Raw genomic sequence first — 18,759 nt, 5'->3', positions numbered from 1 at the left:
TGTGGCTCAATGGCCTGAGGCAAGAGAATCGCTTTGAAACCCGGAGATTGGAGGTGAGCAAGCTGAAGATTGGTGCCTATTGCCACCCAGCCTGGGCAACAAGAGGGTAACTCTGAAAGAAGGAAAGGAAAAGGAAAAGGAAGGGAAGAAGGGGAGGGGAAGGAGAGGAGAGGGGAGCGGGGAGGGGAGGCGGAGGGGAGGGGAGGGAGGGGAGGGGAGGGGACAGGAAAAGGAAAGGAAGGGGAGAAAGGAGGAAGGAGGAAGGAACGGAAGGAGAGAAAGAAAAAAAGAAAGAAAGAGAGAGAGAGAGAGAAGAGAAAGAAAGAGAAAGAAAGAAAGAAAGAAAGAAAGAAAGAGAAAGAAAGAAAGAAAGAAAGAAAGAAAGAAAGAAAGAAAGAAAGAAAAGAAAGAAAGGAGGGAGGGATATCCCAGGTACCCACCTTCACTCAGTTTCCCCAGTGGTAACATCTCACAGAACTACTGGACGCCATCACAGCCAGGGTGTGACTGTTCTTGCTCAGGTTTCCCCGGTTTTCCTTATACGCATGCATGTGTATTTACTTCTGTGCAATTTTATCGCAGGCTGAGGCACGTGGATCACCTGAGCTCAGGAGTTTGAGACCAGCCTGGGCAACATGGTGGAACCCTGTCTCTACAAAAAACACAAAAATTAGCCGGACACGGTGGCACATGCCTGTAGCCCCAGCTTCTTGGGGTCTGAGATGGGAGGATCACTTGAGCCCAGGAGGTGGAGGTTGCAGTGAGCCGAGATTGCACCACTGCACTGCAGCCTGGGTGACAGGATGAGACCCTGTCTCAAAAACAAAAACAAACCAATAAACAGAATGAGAGTGTATGCAAGCTTTTGGGATTGGCTCTTCCCCTCAGCAGACACCACTTTTCTTGAGCACCTTGATCTCATAGTCCCAGGGACGGCTTCTGTTACTCCCATTTCACAGATGAGCAAACTGCTCCCAGCCCCGCCCCCCAGAGCCAGTGCTCATGATGGCTGATTTGGGGAGCATCTCCTCCAGGAGAGGAGGGCAGGGGGTTGGGTGGAGGGCTGGGGCTAGAGCCTTCCCCAGCCCTGCTGAGACCCAGCTCCCTATTCTGCAGCCTGTCTCGGAGTGGGGTCTCCTTTGTGCCTCCCACCCACTCCCCAGGCCTGTCTCTTCCCTCAACAGAGAGGCAGTGAATGGGGGCCGCCTGGGGCCGAATCTGCTGATCCGAGGCCCAGCTTTGCCACAGAGAGGCTGTGTGACTAGCACGGTGGCCCCATCCTCTGAGCCTCAGGATCCCCTTGGGTAAAACAGGGGGAAGGGTCACACCCTGCAAACCCATGAAGATGCAATGAGGCGATGTGCGAGGCACAGTCAGCAAAGTGCCAGGCGCAGAGTGAGCCCCCAGCGCACGCCGCGGAGAGCCACCCGCAGCCCCATTTGGCAATGAATTATGTATGGCCTTCTGGCAGCCCTGCGTGTGGGGCTGCAAGCTCCCTCTGCTCCACCCCCCCCCCCACCCGCTTCTCTCTCCTGTGAGGGGCGCAGGCTCCCCCGGGGGGCAGGCAGTGTTCTTTGTCTCTCCTGTAGGGACCCCCTACTGGCTTCCCAAGGCTGGTGCCTCAGTGCCCAGGTTGCCCATTTCACAGGCTGGAGAACCAAGGGTTGGTATAGCTCAGGGTCTTTCTCAACAGATACTAATAACAATAATAGAGCACCTAATAATCACCATCGTACCTGCTGGGCTGTGTGTGTGTGTGTGTGTGTGTGTGTGTGTGCCAGACACATTTAACAGAAAATCCTTCATCCAACAAAAATGCCCGCCTGTGCAGGCGCTGTCTGAGGTGTTGGGGGCACAGCCCACAACAGAACAGAGTCTTCCCCTCACAGAGCTCGGGTGCTACTGTGGGAGAGCAGGAAATTAATAAATGAGTAATTGATGATATAAAATGTCAGGTGACAGAGGTTATGCAGGAAGAGGAATGAGACGGGGTGGTCAGGGAAAGCCTCTGTGAGGAGGTAGCATTTGGGCAGTGCCCTGAAGGAGGTGAGGGAGCCCTCTCAGGAGGTATCGGGACGAATGTTCCAGACCAAAGGAACAGACAGTCCAAAGGGCCTGGGGTGGGACCTGTGCCTGTGCCAGGCTCACCAGTGCAATGGGAGGCATCAGATTCTCCGAACAGCCCTGGGAGGTGCATACCACCATTGCCCCATTGCATGGATGAGAAAATTGAGATTCAGAGCCTATTTAGAATCTTTCCTTGTCTACTTTGCAACAGTTGCATAAATGTGTTTGGTTGGGAGTGTCAGGAAATATGCGATGTGTATCACATCATCTTTCTTTTTTGGGGGAGGGGGAATGGACTCTTGCTCTGTCGCCCGGACTGGAGTGCAGTGGCTTGATCTTGGCTCACTGCAACCTCCGCCTCCCAGGTTCAAAGAATTCTCCTGCCTCAGCCTCCCAAGTAGCTGGGATTACAGGCATGCACCACCACACTCGGCTAAGTTTTTTTTTTTTTTGTAGATTTTATATTTTAGTAGAGACAGGGTTTCACCATGTTGGCCAGGCTGGTCTCGAACTCCTGACCTCAGGTGATCCACCCACCTCGTCCTCCCAAAGTGCTGGGATTATAGACGTGAGCCACTGCACCTGGCCCCATCTTTCTAAAACTGGGAAAATTCTGAGTTCTGGAACCATCTGCCCAGGGATTTGGGGTCAGAGATGGAGGGCCTGTTTGATCCTGGTCTTTGCCATGGTTATGATTGTGGCACCCCTGCCTGTCTTCTATCACGTGTCTCAGCCTGTTTTTCTTTTCCTTTGCCAGGCTGCAAACCCCTGATATCAGACTAACAGGAGCACAGCATTTCATGGTCTAAAGACACTACGTTAGGGTGAAATTTTGTTCTTCTATCTTCCCCCCTTGCACAGAGAGGACCCTCATTCCTACCCCCACCCTCGCCTCACTGTACCAGGCACAGGCAGAGCCCAGGTGCTGCTGCCTCTGCTTGTCTGCAGTTGCCGAGGAGGCCTGCGCTGTGCATTCGGCAAGTCTGGAGAATTGAAGACCCAGGCCCTTGGCCGTATCACCGCAATGCAGGCCCAGAGGTAGCAGGCGGGAGCTCATCGATGAATCTGCCAGTGTCAGTCCCAGAGCGGACCCCAGAGGTGTTCAGGCGTGGACTCGCAGTATCTGACATTTCCATCGATGGCCTGCATGAGAAATGAACGGTGAGCATCCTCTTTCCTTCTCCAGCTGGGGGTGGAGGGTGTGAGCCAGCTCACCGAGAGGAAGCCAGTTACAGAATCAGAATGACTCAGGCTGGGCTCTGTCTGTGGTGCGTGTCTGCAGTCCCAGCTGCTCTGGAGGCTGAGGCAGGAGAACTGCTTTAGTCCAGGAGTTCGAGGCTGCAGTGTGCTATGATCATGCCTGTAAGTAGCCACTGCACTCCAGCCCGGGTAACACAGTGAGACCTCGCTTCTAAAAAACACAAACAAAATGACTCACCGTAAGAGCGGGGTGGCCAGAAATCAGGAACTGGGAACCTGTTGGGGAAGAAAAATCACGTAGCAGCAGCCTCCTCCCAGCCTTCCTGCCTCCAATTTGCCCATCTAATCCATCTTACAGAGCTTCCAGCTTAATCGTTCCAATTAATCCTCCTTCCTCAGCCAGCAAGCCTTCGATGTTGCTCCTACTTGCTTCCAAAGGTAGTTCAGTGCCTGACCCTACTGTCTTTCCAGGGTGTCCTCCTCCTCCCATAGCACACCAGGCTGCCCACCGGTTGAAAGCCTTTGTCTGGCCGGGTGCAGTGGCTCACACCTGTAATCCCAGCACTTTGGGAGGCCAAGGCTGACAATCACCTGAGGTCAGGAGTTTGACACCAACCTGGCCAACATGGTGAAACCCTGTCTCTACTAAAAATACAAAACTTGGCCAGGCGTGGTGGCTCACGCCTGTAATCACAGCACTTTGGGAGGCCGAGGCAGGCAGATCACGAGGTCAGGAGATCAAGACCATCCTGGCTAACACAGTGAAACCCTGTCTCTACTAAAAAAATACAAAAAATTAGCCAGATGTGGTGGCGGGTGCCTATAGTTCTAGCTACTTGGGAGGCTGAGGCAGGAGAATGGCGTGAACATGGGAGGCGGAGCTTGCAGTGAGCTGAGATCAGGCCACTGCACTCCAGCCTGGGCGACAGAGCAAGACTCCATCTCAAAAAAAAAAAAAAAAAAAAAAAAAAAACAGGGCCTGGTGGCACACATGTCTGTAATCCCAGCTATTTGGGAGGCTGAGGCAGGAGAATCGCTTGAACCTGGGAGGAAGAGGTTGTCGTGAGCCGAGATCATGCCACTGAACTCCAGCCTGGCAACAGAGCAAGACTCCGTCTGAAAAAAAAGAAAAGAAAGCCTTTGTCCATGCTGTTCTCTGTGTCTGGAACAGCATCACACTTGCAGGCCAGATCCACATCAAGAGGAGACTCTCTTTTTACAACGCTTGAGGGCCTCTCCAGTCCTCTGGCCCCACTCCATTCCACATCCTCTCAGTCCACACAGCCCCACTTGCCTGGACTCTCAGAGCAGTCTCCCAATAGGCCTCCCTGCCTGGGGATAAGTCCCAGCTCTCAACCTGGCACTCAACGGCCTTCCTGATCAGCTGGGCTCCAGCCTTGTGATTCCCATCCACTGTTTGACCTGACACAGCTGCTTAAGTTTCTCTAGTTCTTCTGGATTACCCTGTTCTCTCACTTCGAGACCTTCTTACGTGCGGATTTCCTCTTCCTGGAACACTTTTCTCTCCCCTCTTGGCCCGCCAAACTTTTACTCATCTGTCAGGAAGCCATGTTGGTTCCACCTCCTCTAGGAAGCCCTCTTGAATTTAGGGTCCTTCCTGTTGGCTCCCAGAGGTCCCATATCCCTTGTATCATCACAATTCCTCCTCCAGATTGAAGCTGGCTGCTTTGCCAGTCTCCTGTAAGCCACGGTCTCCTGAGGACAGAGCTGCACCCACATTGGCCTCTATCTCTCTCAGCTTGATCAGGGCAGGAGGTGCCCAAGAAAGCCCAGAAGGAAGGAGTGGGAAATGGTCCCGCACATGTATGGAGCTCCCACTCCATGGTGAGTCCAGTCCAGTAGCCTGGATTGCTCGGCCTTTCGGACATGGAGTTAGGTCACCATCTGGTCACAGCCTGCAGCCCCAGGCTCTTCTCTTTTCATCTATACAGTGGGCATAACCCTGGATCTTAACAGCCTCGTGAGATGCAAGGAAACACTAGACGCCAAGGGCTCATCCCAGTCCCGGGATGATGATTTTCAGTATTTCGTGTTCCTATCATCAGTCGTTATTGGAGCTCTGGAGTCAACCTCTGTGGCTTCAATTCTTGGCTTCTCCTCTCCTGGCTGGGTAACTTTGGGCAAGTTACTTAACCCCTCTGTGTCTCAGTTTTCCTCCTCTGTAAAACGGAACTAATCATAAGCTTATTCTGTCTCTCAGGGTCCTGGAGAGGATGATATCCATTGATATGCATGCAGAGTTTGCACAGCGCCTGATGCAAGGAAAGGGCCGGGCAAATGCTGGCTGTGGTTGTTATTATATCGGGTCACCCTGAGCATCTGATACCAGTGAGGAGACTCTGGCTTCTGGGGAACCTTCCAGAGCTGCAGATCTGAGCCAGGCAGGAGGAGCTCTTAGACCTTGTGAAGCCTGAATTCCTGTCCCCTGAAACTCTTAAAACCATTCCATTCATGTCTGCCAGTCAGAGTCACCAGGAAGTTCTTCCTTGTATCTGTCCTAAGTCTTTTCTGCGTTGATTTCTCTGGGTTCCCTTCCAGGTCAGATAGGAAGATGAGGGAAGGAGCCTTAAGGCTGTTTCAAGTATCAATCCCAGAACTTCCCAGATCAGCCTGGAAGCCAACAATGTGAGTCTCCGGCTCCTGGAGGGCCAAGAGCTAGGAGGGGAGGGTTTGCCTGGCTCAGTCTCCTTCGAAGGTCTCCCAGCCACAGCCAGATGCAAAACCACCTTTGTTCCCTGAATTTCAGGCTGTGGGAGGGAATGGGGCCAGTGCCTGGGGTGCGGCTGGGGAGGGAGGAAGAGATGCAAGGGTTGAAAATTCGAGGGAGGCCTAGAGCAGGAGGGAGGCAGGACAGGGCACCCTGGGCAGCCAGAGAGGGGCAGGGGTGTGGGAAACGGAGGGCGCAGAGCAGGGGCCAGCAGGGCTGGGAATAGGAGCCTCGGGGAGGCCGGCGAGGCGCGGAGAGGGAGGCCTCATACCAGACACTGTCTAGACGCAGCAATTATTGTCAGCTCGGAACACCCAGGCTCCGCCGGTTCAGCTGAAAGGGAGCTTAACAAAGAAGCAAGGGAGGAAGAAAGCAGGGAGAAAAGCCGGCTCCTGGCCTGTCGGGTTCTTTCTCTGCCTTGGCCACCCCTCTTTGTGTTCCACCAGCCCTGCGGGGGGGACCCCAACGTGACAGCACAGCTCAGAGATGCCTAATGGGGACATGGCTCCTCCTGGACCCAGGGGGCTTGGCCAGGATCACTGTGTGGGTTTTCGGGAGGGAGAGGAGGGTGCTCTGGGCTGCTTCCTGCACGTGTATTTCTTTATATGGAGGCAGTGAGAACCGAATTCCCAGGGAGACAGCAGGCCCGAGAGTTTGAATCGCAATTCCCCCACCTTCCTGCTGTATATATAGCTCTGGGCCGACTACAGATTTCTCTGAGCCTTGGTCTTCTTGTCTGCAAAACAGGAAAAAGAACACTGCCTGGGCCAGGCACGGTGGCTCACGCTTGTAATCCCAGTACTTTGGGAGGCTGAGACAGGCAGATCACTTAATGTCAGGAGTTTGAGACCAGCCTGGACAACACAGTGAAACCCTATCTCTAATAAAAATACCAAAAATCGGCTAGGCATGGTGGCTCACGCCTGTAATCCCAGCACTTTGGGAGACCAAGTCAGGCAAATCACCTGAAGTCAGGAGTTCGAGACCAGCCTGACCAACATGGAGAAACCACGTCTCTACTAAAAATATAAAATTAGCCAGGCATGGTGGCACATGCCTGTAATCCCAGCTACTCAGGAGGCTGAGGCAGGAGAATCGCTTGAACCTGGAAGGCAGAGGTTACGGTGAGCTGAGATGGTGCCATTGCACTCTACCCTGGGCAACAAGAGCGAAACTCCATCTCAAAAAAAGAAAAAAAAAATTAGCTGGGCATGGTGGCGTGCACCTGTAATCCCAGTTACTTGGGAGGTTGAGGCATTAGAATGGCTTGAACCTGGGAGGTGGAGGTTGCAGTGAGCTGAGATCGTGCCATTACACTCCAGCCTGGGTGACAGAGCAAGACTCTGTCTCAAATAAATAAATAAAGAAAAGCACTGGCCCATGGTTAGATCGTGGTAAGTCTAATTATCTTCCATCTTGGAGGACTCATGCGCTTATACTGTTGGGGACATTTCAGGGCCCCAAGGGACCCAGGACAGGCTACTTCCTTAACTAAGGGGCTTGCTTCCATTGTTTCTCTGCCCCTGAGGACAGAGGAACCATTATTATCATCCCCATTTTGCAGGTGAAGAAACTGAGGTAGACAGAGGCCAGAGACATTTGCCAGTCAGCAGCGGGTTTGGATTCAGGTTTGTCCCTTAACTGTGACTTTCTGTTGCATTGCTGGAGGTGGGAATGCCATCGTCTTGTGTGGTCCGGGAGTCGCAGGTAGGTTCAGAGCCATGGAGGATCGGAGCCCCTTGTCCTCTATGTGTGGACTCAGTACTTCCTTTTTTCCTCTTTGCTTCCATCCCAGGAAGAGTCCTTCATGTGCTGGATGGGACCTTCCAGGCCCTAAGTTTTTGTGGCTGCAGAGTCAGCGCAGAGCCATTGGGCCAAACTCAACAGACCCACAGACAAACTGTGGTGCATACTCCCAGGCTCAGGGCTGCTGCATGGCCTTTTTCTCTCTCCTCCTCTCCCTGGCATTTTTTTGCAGTTTCTGGGACTTTGGGTTCCTCTCTGGCATCCACTTTCTCTGGGCCTCCCAGGGTCTCTGTGACTGTCTAGACCTTCATCCTCCTGCCACAGCCCAGGCCACTACCCTAGCCACTGTCTGAAACTGACCTCGGCTGAGCCACTGGCCCTGGTATTACAGGCAGATCCAAGCTCAGGAACCCCAAGCTCCATCCTGCGACAGGACAGACCAGGTCCTGTGTAAGAAGTAGGCGGGTGGCCCTGGATGCTGCACGGGTGACCCTGGATGCTGCCCTCCAGTCACTGGGCTCCTTGGGAAGGGGCTCAGATGCTGCTCCAGGGTTCCAGAGTGACCAGGGTTGGGGGTGGATTTTCAGAGCAGCAGCCTAGGCCCTCCTCCATCCATCATTTCCTGGTCTGGCCTGGCTGGGCCATTCCCTGGTCCTGGAGAGGTTAGAGGTGTCCTAGGGTTGTGCCTCAAGTGGAGCACAGGGCACTTAGTGCAAAGGACACTCACTCAGTCTCACACACACTCACTCACAGTCACTTATACACTCATGCACACTCACATATACACACACACATTCACACACACACATATACACTCATATACACACACACATTCACACTCACACACATATACACTGTCACACACTCATACACTCACACATTCATATACACACACTCATACACATCTCACACTCTTACACTCGCTCTCACACATGCTGTCCCAGAGCTAGGGCCCTGCCACCTGTCCCAGTGACATTCCACCCCCCCCCCCCCCCCCCCCCCCCCACCAGCCTGCGTCCTCGGCTGCTGGGCACCATGACTGTGTCTAGAGCTGGAAGCTCCCTTCCCCTCCCCCGCTCCCACACGCCCGTAGCTGTCCACTGCCTGCAGATCCAGGGCAGACTTGTCTATTTACATCAGAGGCCCACCTCTCTGGAAGATTCCGGCATGTCCCACCATGCCACATGTGGTTCTCTTTGCCTGTCTCCTCTCTGTGCCTTTGCTCAAGCTGTTCCTCCCTCTGGCACACTGTTCCTGGCTGCCCCCACCATGTCCCAAAACAAATGCCTGGTCTCCCATGAACCTGCTCCCCCATGCTGTCCTCTGCCTCGGGGACAGCACCAGCATCCACCCACTGCACATGCCAGGGTGCAAGGAGCCTCCCCAACCCCTCCTTGGCCTCCTTCACCCTCTAGCCATGCCACACCATGCCCTGTCCCCTGTACCTCCCACACTGTCTCAGCCGGCTGCCACCATCTCCCCTGGATCTCAGTGCAACACTCCCAACTGGCTTCTGTGTCCACTCTTGTCCCTACCATTCTGAGTAAGCTTTGGCGATCTAGTCTCTTGTCTCTATAAAACCCTGCCCAAGCTTCCGGCCACCACAAGACAAGGGCTGATCTCAGGCCAAATGTCCCCCTCCCTGCCTCTGGTCATACTGATCCCCTCTCAAGCTCTTAGGTCTGTGGCCTGGGGGTCCCCATCCAGACCACCCCTGTCCCTTTCGCCTCCCCCAGTGTCTCCTCCCCTCATCAGCCACCCTGGTCCTCAGGCACCCTCTTCGGGCAGGTCTTCTGCGACCTCTGCGGAGGCCAGGCCCAGGGGACCAACACTCCCTGCCCGCTACCCCCTTGTCATTCTTTAATGCCTTATTCATCCCGATTTGTGCAGCTACCATCTCTCCTGCAGGACTGCTCTGTGGGGGTCTGGCTGTGGCTGTCTTGTTTGTGACTGTGCCCCCAGCACCCTCGTGGGGCCCTCTGTGGGTTTGGTTTTCAGCCTGGCTCCACCCAGAGGCAGGAAAAAGGGAGCCCCAGTCCCTCCCACCCTCTCCTCCAGGAAACCCTCCCTGAAGAGACCCTGGGGTATCAGGGGAGGAGGCCTCCTTCCTTGCCCCTCCCCTAGGGCTCCCAAGCCCTGTGTCCCAGTGGTCACCCCAAGGGCAAGGACATATTGGCTGGAGAGCCCCCAGGACAGGGCTGTAGCTGCCCTCCACTTCCCCAAGCCCAGTGCGCCCACCCCTGGGGCCTGCTTGATGATGCTGGAGGGCTGCTCTCAGCTGGGGCACCAGGAGGCCAGGATGGAGCCCCACGGAGCCCCAGCGGTACGGGAAAGGTGGCAGTGCCCGCTCGGCATCCATTCCTCCTCCCCAAGCCCTGCCAGCTGGCTTCTCCAGCTCCAACTGGGCTCTGCCTTTCTCTCTCCCTCCATCACCCCGCTGGCTCCCCTCCTTCTCCCCTCCTCTCCTACTCTCTTTCCCGTTCCCTCCCCTCTCCCCATTCCCCTTCCCGGACCTCCCCCGCCCCCACTTCTCTCCTCTCCTCTCCTCTCTTTTCCTCTCCTCTTTTCTCTGAGTCCTTCTCCCTCGCCTCCTTCCTTTCTTCTTCCTGGGTTAAAAATAATCAACTTTCTGGGAAACAGCAGCTCCTGCTGAGCCGCCCTCCCCACACTCGGGAGCCCCTGAGAATAGCTTTCTGCGGTTCTCCACTCGAGCCCCTCCCCTCCCCTCGCCGCCTCCCCGCGAGCTGACTAATAAGCCCGGCCGCGCGGTGCCAGCTCGGCTGGAAAGGCGTTAACCGCTTCGTGTCCGGACCGCGCGAACGGGGCGGACGGGCTCCCTGCAGGCCCGCGGGGAGGGGTGGCGGGAGAGGCGGCCCCGGGACACAGCTCAGGACGAAGCCCTGAGCGGCACGCGGTAGGCCTTCGATTCTTACTGGCGGTGGGATGAATGTTGACCTCTGACCGCCACGCCGGCAGGTCCTGCTGCTGGTGCAGCTAGCAGAGCTTGGTGGCATCGGTGGGCGCGCCAGGTGCGATACCCAAGGGATGGGTCCGGGCCACATGGAGGGCGTGGCTGGGCCGGTGAGGCTCCCTCCCTGTGGCCCGGGGGACTTCTAGGTCCCTGGCACTGGGCACCGCCTGAAGGGAGCCGGGGCTGGGACCGTTAAAGTTCGGGCCAAGGGCAAGGAAGGGCTGAAAACTGTCCTGGGATCCAAGGACGTCCACAGCTGGTAGGGTCTTTAGCGATCACCCACTCTCCTTGCAGAAAGGGAAACTGAGGCCCAGAAGGTGTGACTGAGGCCGGGACGTCTCTCGGTTCCTGTCCCAGACTAAGGGATGCCCGCGGCCCTGGAGCCGAGACTTTCAGTTCAGGCGTTTCTGCAGGGGTAAGGTTGGGGGAGGGGCGGGGTACATCAAGGTCAAAGGTGAGAGGTAGGTGGGGAGAGAAGAAGCGCGGAGCTCTGCGGGTTCCCCGCCAGTCCCGCCCACTCCGCGTGGTCTCGGCATTACCTCATCGCGGCGCGCTCTCATTCGCTGGTTCCCCCCTTGAAGGACGGCCCAATGCGGCGGAGCCCCTTAACCCTTTCCGCCCCGCGGACTCTGCCCTGGCCATGCCAACTGCCTCCGCGGCCCCCAAGCGGCTTTCAGGCGCTGGAGGGCCACGGAGAACAGGGAAAGGTAATGTGGGAGCCGTTTGGAGGCCAGAGAGTACAGTGGTTAGAGCACAGGTCAGACAACTACGTCTTGGGCCCCTGCCCCGCGGCCGGCTGTGTGACCTTGGGGACTGACTTCACCTCGCTGAGCCTCCGCTAGTTTGCTTAGCTGTAAACAGAGGTGAATGATGTAACTCCTGCCCTTCCCAATCCTTCCCGGTGTACTTGCCAAGTGCCAGGCACACGTGGGCTCTGCGTTCCATTCCACCTTGTCTCCTCACTGCAAGAGGTACAGTTATTATTACGGGTTTTCCGAGGAGGAAACAGGGCTCAGAGCAGCAAAGCTGCCTCCCAAGGTCACCCATCAAGAAAGTCACAGAGCTGGGATTTGATCCCGAGTTTCGAGTTCTGAGCTGTACTCCCCGCCAGGGCAAGATTCTGCTTCTGCTGGGAGGTGCTGCTTCTAGGAGCTCTCCATCTCTCCCGAAGGAGGGACAGGACTCATACCCAGCTGGTCAGCTCGTGACACATGCCACTGTGGCCAAATAAAACCAGTGACAAGCTGGAAAGCCCAGGACCTCCAGGGACAAGGGACAGGAAGAAGGGTGAGGGCAGGGAGGGGCTGGAGTTGAACCCTCTAAATAGGGAGGCAGGAGGACCCTCAGACAAAGGCAGGGGGCTGGACTGAGTCCTATGAGGGTGCATGTAGGAGGAAGCTCTCAAGAAGCCTGCAGGATCCCCTGGGAGTCAGCCTGCTGGTTAGGGGTCAGCCCAGGGAGTCCGCTTCTCTCTGGGCAGCACCAGGGGTCAGCCTGGGGCAGGAGTGCAAGCCGAGGCCCACATACCTCATGTCTAGGTATTTACAAGTTATAAATCAAGCTAACAAACTGCTAAATAAAATATGTTCTGTTGCCGGGTACGGCGGCTCACGCCTGTAATCCCATCACTTTGGGAGGCCGAGGTGGGCAAATCACCTGAGGTCGGGAGTTCGAGACCAGCCTGACCAACATGGAGAAACCTCGTCTCTACTAAAAATACAAAATTAGCCGGGCATGGTGGTGCATGTCTGTAATCCCAGCTACTCGGGAAGCTGAGGCAGGAGAATCGCTTGAACCAGGGAGGTGGAGGTTGCAGTGAGCCAAGATCGCACACTTCACTCCAGCCTGGGCAACAAAAGCGAAACTCCATCTCAAAAAAAAAAAAAAAAATGTTCTGTCCTCCTTCCTTGACAAATACACCTTCATAAGGACAAACACACCTGGAAGGCTGGGTTTGTGTTTAGAATTCTCAGGCTCCTCGGAGACGGAGACCGCAGGAGGAGCTGTAGCAGGTGGGAGGGTGGGGGTGGGGAGCCAGCCTCTCAGCCTCTGGCCTCTCCAGCTTCACACTCTTCTTTCCTTTTTGCCTCAGGTTTTGTTCTTTTCCCTGAGGGGCTGTGCATGTTCAGGTGTAGGCACTCCAGGCTGTAAGCACATGTTCTGTCCACACCCCCTGCCAACAGCCACCTCCTGGTCACTCCTGCGGCTTAGGGGTGCCCAAACGGGTGGCTCAGACAACCCTCAGGAGAAGGCACCCAGGACGCAGGCTGGGGTCATTGAACAGGGAACTCCAGGGCCCCAGATGCCAGATCATGGTCAAGGGGCCCATGGCTCCAGCTGGAAATGTCTCCCTGGTCCAGGAGTGCTGCTCTCAAAAAGCACAGGGCTCAAGTCTGTGGGCCGAGGGCCCCCGGGTGCTGCAGCAGCTGGGGTGGTCAGAGCTGGACATGGGATCTCCCTCCCTCCTTGAACTTGCTCTTGACGGTCACCTCCAGCCATGTACCCCGCCCCAGCCAGATCCCCACACCCCAGCCAAATGCCAACCCTGGGGAGCTTCCCACTTCAATGAGTCAGCTCCCTTTACCCTGTCCCCACTGCCCCCCACCCTTATCCCCCTTATCCGGCTGCTCCACGCCCTGCCTGCTCCCTGGGCTCCTAGCCCCAACTATCTGCCATACCCCCCCCGCCCCCCTCTGCCACCCTAACCTCCTATCTGCCCTCCTCAGGTCAGCCAATCAGATCTCTCTAAAATGCAAAGGTTCAGGCTTCGGGCTTCCTTCCCTCTCTAACCAGCGCTGGTTCCCGGGCTCTCTACATATCATTCCCCAGGCTCTGGATGTCCCTCCTCTCTTCCCTTCTCCTCTCCTTGGATTCTGAGTTCTAGCCATTTGGGCCTTCTCTCCAATTCAGTTTTGCGTCATTTCTGCCTCACGGTCTTCATGCGCACTACCCCCTCTACCTGGAACCATGTTTTCTGCTCTTTGTCCCTGGCTCCCCAGACCAGCAGAAACCACATGGCGATGAGCACATGGAGTTACCAGTTTCCAGTGTGTTTCCTACCTGGCCTGTAGGCAACAGGAGGGCAGGTTGGGTCAGTGCTATTCGCTGCTCCATCTTCAGTATCTGGCACAGAGCAGAGTCACTGAAGTTTCAGGAGTCACATGCACCTGCACTGGGCTTGAAATCAAGAGACCATGGCAGCTAATGTCTATTGTATGCTCACTGTGTCCCGGGCTCTGCTTTTAAGCATATTATATGTATTAGTTCACTTATTTCTCACAACAGACTTAGAAATAGGAATGGTTACTATCTCCACTCTACAGAATGAGGACACTAAGGCACAGAGAAGTTCAGAGACTTAGACTCACAGCTGCCCAGTGACAGACCCTGATTTGAACCCAGGCCGTGGAGTTCCAATGCTGAACCACGTCTTCCCATCTAGCCCCAGCTGGGCCATGGCCTTGCTGTGGGTTCCTGGGCACCAGTGTCTCCACTTCTCTGAGCTGCAGCTTTTCTTTTCTTTCATTTTTTTTTTTTTTTAGATGGAGTTTCGCCCTTTTTGCCAAGGCTGGAGTGCAGTGGCGTGAGCTTGGCTCACTGCAACGTCTGCCTCCTGGGTTCAAGTGATTCTCCTGCCTCAGCCTCCTGAGTAGCTGGGACTACAGGCATGTGCCACCACACCTGGCTAATTTTGTATTTTTTAGTAGAGACGGGGTTTCTCCGTGTTGGCCAGGCTGGTCTCGAACTCCCAACCTCAGGTGATCCGCCTGCCTTGGCCTCCCAAAGTGCTGGGATTACAGGCGTGAGCCACTGTGTCTGGATCTGAGCTGCCGCTTTTCTGTGTGTGCAGTGGGGGGTTGGCCACAGTGGCGATCCCTGAGGTCCCTTCCAGCTCTGACAGCCTGGCAGCTCCTCTGATCATCCATCCTTCAGGGAGCCAAGGACTCCCTGTGGAGGTCCTGCAGGGATGCCCAAGAGTTGGGTGGCTGGGAAACAGCTTGTCGTGATTTAGGCTGCAGATCTGAGTACCTGGCCAGGGACCCAGTCGTCCCCAGCAGTCTTGTCATCGTGACCCACCTTCTTCTCATAGGAACCCAGGCTGGGCTATGTAAATGAACTGAGCTGAACTGCCAGGTGCTGGGGTTCAGGCAGAGACTAGAGGCTAGAAGTTTAGGAGGGCCGAGTACTGCAGTTGGGTTGGGGGACAGTACTTGGGGCAGGGTTGAGCTTGGGTCCCCACACCAAGAGCTTCACAGTCATGTCACGGACCCTTCAGCGACAGTCCTGAGGGCTGTCCATTTTTTAGAAGAGGACACGACAGGGAGGCATGGGGGGAACAGTGACCTGGCCGAGGTCACACAGCAAGGAGTCTAGATTTGGCTCTTAACCACTCTGCCCCCAGCCTTGGGCAAAGGTGTTCAGTGTAGATGGGAGAGTAAACAGAGAAGTTCTAGAAGGGGTCAGGTGCAGTGGCTCACACCTATAATCCCAGCACTGTGGGAGGCCGAGGCGGGCGGATCACCTGAGGTCGGGAGTTCGACACCAGCCTGGCCAACATGGTGAAACCCTGTCTCTACTAAAAATACAAAAATTAGCCAGGCATGGTGGTGTGTGCCTGTAATCCCAGCTACTCGGGAGACTGAGGCAGGAGAATTGCTTGAACCCAGGAGGTGGAGGTTGCCGTGAGCCGAGGTCGCGCCACTGCGCTCCAGTCTGGGCTATAGAACAAGACTCCGTCTTGGGGGAAAAAAAAAAAAAGAAGTTCTGGAAAAAACTCTGGGACATGCATATGGGTCCATGTGTTTATACCCATGAGCATGGGTGCTCCCTTGCTCCCCATCCCAGCACCTCTCCTTACCCACCTCTGTCTCACTGCCTTTGTTTATTCACCTGTGGTCACTGTGGACTCTGCTAGACCCTGAGCCTGTGAGGGCAGCGGCTGTCTTCCTGTTCCCTGCACACCAGCACGTGGCTCAAGCACAGGCAGGAGGAAGGCGGATGGAAACACAGGCGCAGCCCGTGGCTGTTCCACCGTGTCCAGTCCCTTCCCTCCTCGGGCCTCTGTTTCTCATCTCTGCATATGCGGTAAAGTGCCCCATCTTTAGTCCAGGCTCAGGTGAGCCGCTGGGTTCCTGCTGGGCCATGGGAACGGTTCTAACACCCAAAGGGCAGGGAGGATGAGGACAGGCAGCTCAACTGCCCTCCCTCCATCCCGGGGCCTGCCACCTCCCCTCTGTCTTCTCCTGATTCTGGTCACCCACCAGGAGGGGCTCAATGTCTTGCTCAGCAAGTTCTCTCAACAGGCTGGGCAGCCAGTGGGGTGCTCGGCTGGACTGGAGAAGCCGATGTGAGCCCAGGCCACCCATGGAGGCTCCCCCTGAAGAGAGGGAACAGACAACCCAGCCACTTGTCAGGAACCCGGACCAAACACCCCACCCCCAAGGCTCGGCACTAAGTGTCCCAGGGGCCTGATTTGCAGGAAGGGCAGCAGGATGCTCACTTTGTGGCAGAACACTCACCTGAGGGAGGAACTGTACCTGCTCAGACTTGGGTTACCCACAAACTCAGCCCAGCAGGACTCCAGTGGCCGTGCTAACAATGTCCACTGTGACGCTGCTGAGATTCTGCAAGGTGCTTTCAGTGTTAGCCCATTTTACAGAGAAGAAAGTTGAGGCTCCAGACAGACATGAGCGTAAGCCTCTGGCCCAGTTCAAGTCACCAACCATTCCAGAGGCCAGGGCCTGGGGTGGGGTATGTGGCACCCCAATGCCCAGGTGAGGGCGACCTGAGGGTGGAAGTCTGGGCCAGGAGACGCAATAGAGGGAGTGAGGACGGCTCCTGCCAGAAACAGGGGAGGGGTGTTTGAGACCTTGAAGGAGGTGGGACTGTGACAGTGGTGACTGTGGGAGGGGTCCGGGTCCAAGCAATAACTGGGAGAGACTTGGTGCAGGGCCCTGAGCTGAAATGGAGGAAAATGGAGATGGATTGGTCCCTGCCCTCAATGGGGGGTAAATGCCAAGGCTGGGGGCAGGAGCCCAGAGGAGGGCACCAGGCCAGCCCAGACATGAGCTCTGTGGTCTGTGTGTGTTTACTGTGTGGCCAGAGGATGTGAGGAGTGTGTTGAATGGTCTGTGTGATGTTGTGGTGGGGGGATAAGTGTATCAGCATACGGAGTGTGAGTGTGTGTCTGTGTGTGCATGCATGCACGCTAGAGCATGCACCTTTGTGCCTGTGATCTGTGTCATGTAGTGTGTCCGTGCCTGTGTGGGATGTGGTCCCTGTGATGTGGAGAATGTATGCTGGTGTGTGTGTGTGTGTTGTGGGGTGGTGCTAACTGGGACACTCTCCAGGGGAAGAGCCTAGCTCGGATGGAGGTGGAGGAGTTAACCAGGAAAATGGGAGAGGAACCAGCACGTGCAAAGGCCTGGAGGCATGAAGAGGGAGCCTGGAGCACTGGAGGACTTGAAAGTGGTCCAGTGAGGCTGGGGACAGGGAGGGAGAGGCAGGGCCTGGGAGGGACAGGGCAGGCGTTCCTCCACCAGTTTGAGTTCCGTTAGCTTGAGGGTGTATACAGCCAAGAGGGATGGAGGGGCTGAGAGGAGGCCAAGCCACCACTGACCAGGTGGAGGGGTGGGGGGTGAGCCTGGACTGGGCAGGTGCCGGGTGGAGGTTGGGGAGTGAGAGCCAGAGCTTTCAACCAAGCCTCTGGGAGGCTGCAGGGCCTGGGATCCCAGACCCGAGCCTAATCCCTGCTCAGCCCAAGAGCTGTAGCTGGAAGGTTCTTAGTTTCCCCTCAGTAAACTGGGGCTCAGGATATTTCTGGAGCACTTGCTCTGTATAACTGGGCAAGGGCTGGGCAGGCATTTCCAGCATGAACACGTCTTCCCAGGCCCATTGGTTGGAGGGCACCGAGGGGTGAGGGTGACCTGAGGGTGAAGTCTGGGCCTGGAGAGGCCATAGAGGGAGTGAGGACAGCTCCTGCCAGAAACGGGAGGGGTGTTTAAGACCTTGAAAGGTGGGACCGTGACGGTAGTGACTGTGGAAGGGGTCCGGGTCCGGGTCCCACGGGGGGTCAGAGGAAAGGAGCCAGAAGCAGGAGCCAGAATTTGAACCCAGGTGTTCTGACTCCAAGAGAGCCCTCTCACCTGACTTCAACAGTGACCTTAGCGACTTCAACAGTGACCCCAGCAGTGACAATAGTGACTCACCTGCCCCATGGGCTTGAAACTGCGATGGTTGTGCTCTCCTTTGACCCTGTATCCTGGGGGACTCCATACGGTCATTATATTGTTACTGCGCCTTTTTAGAGATGAGAAAACTGTGGCCAGAAGCAGAGTGGCCTGACCAGGGCTCCAGCCCCGCAGTCCTGCTGCAGATGATGTGGGGCAGTTTTCTCAGCACAGGCTGGAAAGCTCTCTTAGGTAACACGTGGAAGACAGCGTGTGACCCGGCAGAAAGGAATTGTAATTCCGGGTGGCTGTACGACCTTAGACTGTCCTTTTCCCATCTGTGGGCCTCGATTTACCCAACTGTACAATTCGCCCCGTGAGTCTAGGAAGATTTGCTGAGCCTCTGTCAACTGGCAGATGAGGAAACCGAAGTTCAGAGAGTTCAAAGCACAGAGTTGCCCCAGGTCAGGCGGCCGGCACAAGGTGGCGCCGGCTTCGAAGCCGGATTCCGAGGGCGAGCCCTGCCCTCGGCCCCCAGCGGTGTTGTCCTGCCCCAGGGGCAGCGGCGCGGGGCCGTTCCAGGCCCTGCCAGCCTGACGTCAGGACCGGCCGGCGGGGCCTCGCTCTGCACAAACAGACGCCGCAGGCCAGCGTCGGGGCCGGGGGCGGCGATGACTCAGGGCCCCGAGACGGGCCGGGAAGCGGAAAGTTGTGTGCAGATGACATCAGCCGGCCGCGAGGGCGGGAGGGGGCCGGCTCCGGGAAACAGCGGCCTGGCGGGCGGCCCGGCCCGGGATAGGGCGCGGAGGGGCGGCCGCGGGGCGGGGGCGGGAACACCGGGACGGGACGCTCGGAACCACGAAAATGTCCCCCCTCCC

The 18,759-nt window shown here is 56.3% G+C and overlaps 1 protein-coding gene and 1 long non-coding RNA gene across 3 annotated transcripts; both read right to left on the bottom strand.

Moving 5' to 3' along the window:
- Positions 1-1,665: 1,665 nt before the first annotated feature.
- On the bottom strand, positions 1,666-18,716 carry LOC108512846 (uncharacterized). Of its 2 annotated transcripts, none has more exons than XR_001880717.1 (3): positions 17,921-18,716; positions 4,311-4,383; positions 1,666-3,543 (listed from the first exon to the last, which is right to left on the bottom strand). It is a non-coding gene; the product is annotated as an uncharacterized LOC108512846 (long non-coding RNA). The 2 variants fall into 2 exon arrangements; XR_001880716.1 differs by lacking the exon at positions 4,311-4,383 and having other exon boundaries at positions 2,532-3,210; positions 3,283-3,478; positions 17,921-18,709.
- LOC108512845 (uncharacterized) lies at positions 7,313-17,926 on the bottom strand. The gene is given in 6 exon segments (XM_017848350.1): positions 7,313-8,395; positions 10,675-11,674; positions 12,653-12,857; positions 13,773-13,889; positions 15,603-16,504; positions 16,506-17,926. Coding segments are annotated over 2 exon segments (603 nt in total). The 5' UTR covers positions 16,881-17,926; the 3' UTR covers positions 7,313-8,395; positions 10,675-11,674; positions 12,653-12,857; positions 13,773-13,889; positions 15,603-16,276.
- Positions 18,717-18,759: the final 43 nt, after the last annotated feature.

This window comes from Rhinopithecus bieti, unplaced genomic scaffold (assembly GCF_001698545.2).
Source record: "Rhinopithecus bieti isolate Rb0 unplaced genomic scaffold, ASM169854v2 scaffold_29388, whole genome shotgun sequence".
NCBI classification, from domain to species: Eukaryota; Metazoa; Chordata; class Mammalia; order Primates; family Cercopithecidae; genus Rhinopithecus; species Rhinopithecus bieti.
Note: the sequence above shows the minus strand (reverse complement) of the source record. Positions and strands in the feature narration are given on the sequence as shown.